Genomic DNA, 4,867 nt, shown 5'->3' on the forward strand with positions numbered 1-4,867 from the left:
TGCTGTCGTGATATTTAATGGATCGGATTACATTTTTTATTTCCCTCCGATATCTGATCCAGTAATTTAGTTCAGTATCAGACCAATGCGGATACATAATATCGGATCGGTCCATCCCTAATTATTGCTGGGTCTTTTTGCTTCCAAATACTGCAATTTAACTATGTTACTGCTTTCTCATCATGATCCAGAAAAATGATTTCTCTTTATTTGTGTAAAGTAGGGTTATAATTAATGATTGGGTGTGTTTAATTATTGGCAATCTCTTTTTTTGTGTGTGCATTTGCATTATCAAAGTAATCATGTCTGAAAAAACCTGTAAAACACAGAATGGATATTTTGTAGGTGCTTTTAATTTTAGTTTTAGTTTGTTGACCATTTTATTTATTTATTTAAAATAGCATGATATTTTGAAGTCCCTTGTTTTGTACAGTTTTTTATAGTCTGATGTTTTCAGTATTTTCAGATATATTGCAGACATTTTAACAGTTTGCTGTAAAATGCATAATAATTATACCGTAACGTTCATTTTTTTCACTTTAAGACAGCAAACTACTGTTACATTTAAATTCAGATTTCATTTAGAGATGCTGTAATGGTTCCTTCGGATTAGGCTTTGGTTGCTGTAGATCAGTGATGTGTTTTCCTGTGCTTCTGGGAGTGAGAAGGTTTGAACTAGAACTGGGACACCACGATAGAGGCTTTAGTGGCTACTTCCATTAGGCCAGGTTTCATAATGTTCCATATCTGTGTGATAAAAGAAGAATGGAAACTTGGAGGAAAAAGAAAATGCTTAAATAGGGCACAGGTGTAGACATTTTACAGTAAAACAATGAAGCAACAGTATAATGGCAACCAAACAGTTGACAGTATTCTACTGCAGATCTTATATTCTATACATTACAGTGCATCATTTCTTTTACAGTAAGAAACTGTTTTTATAGATTACAGTAAACACACTGTAAAATGACTTGTCATTATTTTACAGTAAAGTAACATGAAATTTTACTGAAGCAGCACCATTAAAGCAACAGGCGCTCACAAGCTGAAATTAGCAGGTGTCATTTTTAAATTTATTAATTCAAGTTCCACATAATGAACCTGATTCAAACAGCATTCCCACACCATACTTATTACTCTGCGTTATCACAGAATCCCTGGAGAGGCTTCTGTCAGCTGCAACATATTCTGAGGATTTTTTTTTTTGTTTATTTCTGTCTTTGTAGCCAAGTTTCTTCCTTGCTGGTTGTGGGTGTTTGTTTGTTTGCTGAACTGTGTGTTTGTGCTTTTGCCTTAGGTGTTCGGGGGGCATTGAGGCGATGCAGGTCCCTCGGTCATCCCAGTGGAGGAGCCAGCTAATGACAAGTATCTTTGGCTGCTGAACGCCCCCCACCACCACCACCATCACCACCACCCTCATCCCTCCTACCCTCCATCCATCTCTGATGGCTCTATGGGGCATCCTCAGCCTCAGCCTTCACTGCTGGGTGTGTTTATGGTCCAGTGTAACAGCAACAGCAACATCAGCCAGCCTCCCAAATGACAAACCCGGGGGACCCCTGGACTGGCTCCTGTCTGATAAGGGGCCCTTCCACCACTCCCCAGAGTACATCGACTTTGTGGAAAAGAACCGACAAGGTTTCTCCACCAGATACAAGATATACAGGTGAGTTGTGACTGCAGCACGAGGAGATGCTTTTACACTGTATTTACTACTGCCAAATCGCTACCCTATTATATGCATGACAGATCTCACAGCAGTCGCATCAAATAGTCTCTGTGGTTGTCCTTTGAAAGATCAGCTGTGTGTAAATAAGGCCACATGATATCGATGTTAATGTGTTTACATTTTGAGGTTAGTCACAGTCTCAGCATTTTGTTAACTCCAGGCTTCTGTGTACAGTCAGTATGCACATGCTAAACACTTTAACCGCTAACAGAGAAAGGCTGACACCAAACTTCTTTAGCTTGTGAATATATTGCACCTATTATTACAATTTAAAAGTCTTAAAATATATTAAAAAATCAGCTTATTTTGATTCAATGCAGTTAGCAACCAACAATCTAGCAAAAGACACAGTTACAGTAGGCAATACATTCATTGTGTGGCCTATGCACTGATTTTGGGACTGTTCAAAGAAAGAGACATTGGCAGTGACTATTTCCTGTAGGTACCACCGGGCGATTATCAGTCTGCTGTTACGTATTTTGTGGTGTGTAATAAGAAAGATTTACACATGTACTCTTCATAATTAATGTGAAATGTGAATTTCGGCAACCTGAGAGCTAAATAAAAGTCCTTTACTGACCCACATAAACCACTATAGTGAAAATGATAATGCTTGCAATGAAATGAAGCCGCTTCATGTAAATGAAATGATGGAGATGAGGAAGGAAAGGAGTAAACATTTATCTGCCATGGTTGGAAAAGCTTTTAAAAGCATGCTCATACATCTGTTGTAGAATGCACCTAAGCGACAAGTCAAAGTTAAAGAGAAAGATATTGCAGGGGGATTTTATTCTGAAAATACACGTTTCAGGGTACCAAGGGTTTTTAGGGCATCTTCCATTCCTTGTTTTCTATTTTTACAACGTGTATGGGAGGAGAGAAAATTTAACATAACTGTAGAGCATTTGGTGGGCAGTATGCTTTATGAAATCCCTGTTCATGGCTCTTTAATACACAGACTGTATTATTTGGCTTGCATTGTCATGCATTAAAGCATCCTCACAGCACAGTGCTCACAGGATAATTGACACGCCTAGACAGAATCATGATGTATTACATGCACGCACGCTGCTATCAGCTGGTTCTATATCACATTCTGCTGCTCTCCAAACCCTCGAGGAGTCACCTGATCAGGTGGTCAAATGAGATCTGTTGATTAGCACTGTAAAAGAAGAAAGATTTGCCATGACAGCACAGTCAGAGGTATCGCCACGCGACCAAATTAGTGGAGATTGTGTCATGAATCATATCCGTCGTCGTTTAGGAGGATGTTGTCCAGGCTTCTGGAAATGGACAGACGGGATTCCTGTCATCTACGGATCGTTGTAAGGATGCTTTATGGCTTCTGTGATCGGTTGCTGCGTTCGAGCTTTTTAATATTTCCTTCCCCGGCAAAAGGCAGTGGTCTGCTGGAGCTGAGCTGCATGGGCGGCAAGATTAATAGTCTTATCATGTGGCCAAGTGATTAGTGAGCTCTTAGTACTTATTACTCTGCATTATCACAGAATCCCTGGAGAGGCTTCTGTCAGCTGCAAGGTTGTGTTTGAGGCCCTCTAGATTACTACAATGCGGCATTGATTAATAGTGATTATATTAAAAGGAAAAACCAACCTAAAAAGTAAATAGCCTGTAAATCTTCCCAAATTGAATTCACTTGGATTCAGTCCCATTTGATTTCAGTAACCGACACAGACATTGGCGGATACAGCTGCGTGTTTTTGTTCTAGCAAAAAAAACCCAAAAAACAACAACTTCCTTTTCAGTCCCAGTGTTGGGGGGTGAAGTGTAGTGATGAGTTTGGGCACACACACCTGGACATAGCTCATAAAAAATTCAGGGAGGATTGTTTTATAAAAGAAATGTGGGCCCGCTGCAGTTTTCTCCCAAGGGGGTCAAACCACATGGTTATGCCCCTGTTGTGTTACAAATGTCCTTAAATTTCCAGTCAGCTATTTCTGTACTACAAGAACAGATCGCTATGCACTGTTAAGGTAGTCACTGACCCTTTTTTGGCCTGCGAAAGATTAAATGAATCCTACTTACTACTCCTCAAAACCAAAAGATAGCGAGCACATCTTCAAAGACTGATGTTTGCATTTATTTAAATAAAAGGGACCTAAATAGGTGTGGTGTTGATTGGTTGACTGGTTTTGATTCAGCTTTTTTATTAGTAATTGAGCTGGGTATTTCCTCAAAAGTTACAATCCTGTCTAAACTTTAAATTGCATTTAAACAGAATACAATTATTGAAATTTCATGAACCCATATTTTATTCATAATAGAACATTGAAAATTTATTAAGTGCTTTCACTGAGAAAATGTACCATTTAAGAAATAATAAGCTTGTTTTGAATTCAGCATCTCAGAAAGGTTCGGTTATGGCAACAAAAAAATTGAGAAAAGTCAATGGTATAGGTCAGTAACATGATTGGGGGTAAAAGGAGCATCTTAGTGAGACAGTTTCTCAGATGTAAAGATGGGCAGAGGTTCACCAATGTGCAAAAATCTCCCTAAAGACTTGTTTAAAAAAAGAGGGGATGCTACACAGTGGTAAACATGGTCCTGTTCCAATCTTTTGAGACATGTTCCTGCCATCACGTTCATGATCGTATTTTCTTTTTCAGTTCTTATTTTTTTGCACTATGTCACTAAAACATGTTTTTATTTACATTTTACACAATGTTTTTGGAACTGTGGCTGTATAATAGTAATTTACTTTATTTCTTATATCCATAATGCAATGTTGGAATATTGTCCACTAGCAGCTACACAAGGTAATGTTTGATTTGTATGGCAACATAGTTTTGTGATTTAGAAAAATCTGACCACATTATATATACAATCAATCTAATAAAAATTTACTGAGGAATTACAGATTTCTTTATTTTATTTTTAAATTAGACTGTATTTAAAAGTTGGAACTACCACCCTGCGGTTAGAGATTTACCACTGTGTAGCCTAGAGTATTAAACTTTTTGTTATTGTGACTCGTAGGAGGGAAAACCTGACTATTAAATTGCTTACTGGCTGTAGAAGTATAACTGGCCAATCCTTAGTATTTTCATTATGACTTTAAGTGATAATTGAACCAGTAACCAGTATAAATTTGGTCAGCTGGTCATTCCTTCTTCTATATGA

General features: G+C 38.0%; 1 protein-coding gene across 2 annotated transcripts in view; it reads left to right on the forward strand.

Moving 5' to 3' along the window:
* LOC102198298 (BMP/retinoic acid-inducible neural-specific protein 3-like) overlaps window positions 1–4,867 on the forward strand; it is a 55,823-nt gene that overhangs the window by 14,038 nt on the left and 36,918 nt on the right. For both annotated transcript variants that reach the window (XM_005747362.1, XM_005747363.1), the window contains exon 2: window positions 1,298–1,666. In XM_005747362.1, the coding sequence (XP_005747419.1) occupies window positions 1,446–1,666 (221 nt within the window). In that variant the 5' untranslated portion in view covers window positions 1,298–1,445. The remainder of the gene's footprint in view (window positions 1–1,297; window positions 1,667–4,867) is intronic.

This window comes from Pundamilia nyererei, unplaced genomic scaffold, assembly GCF_000239375.1.
Source record: "Pundamilia nyererei isolate P.nyererei 1_Seehausen unplaced genomic scaffold, PunNye1.0 scaffold00195, whole genome shotgun sequence".
Taxonomy (NCBI): domain Eukaryota; kingdom Metazoa; phylum Chordata; class Actinopteri; order Cichliformes; family Cichlidae; genus Pundamilia; species Pundamilia nyererei.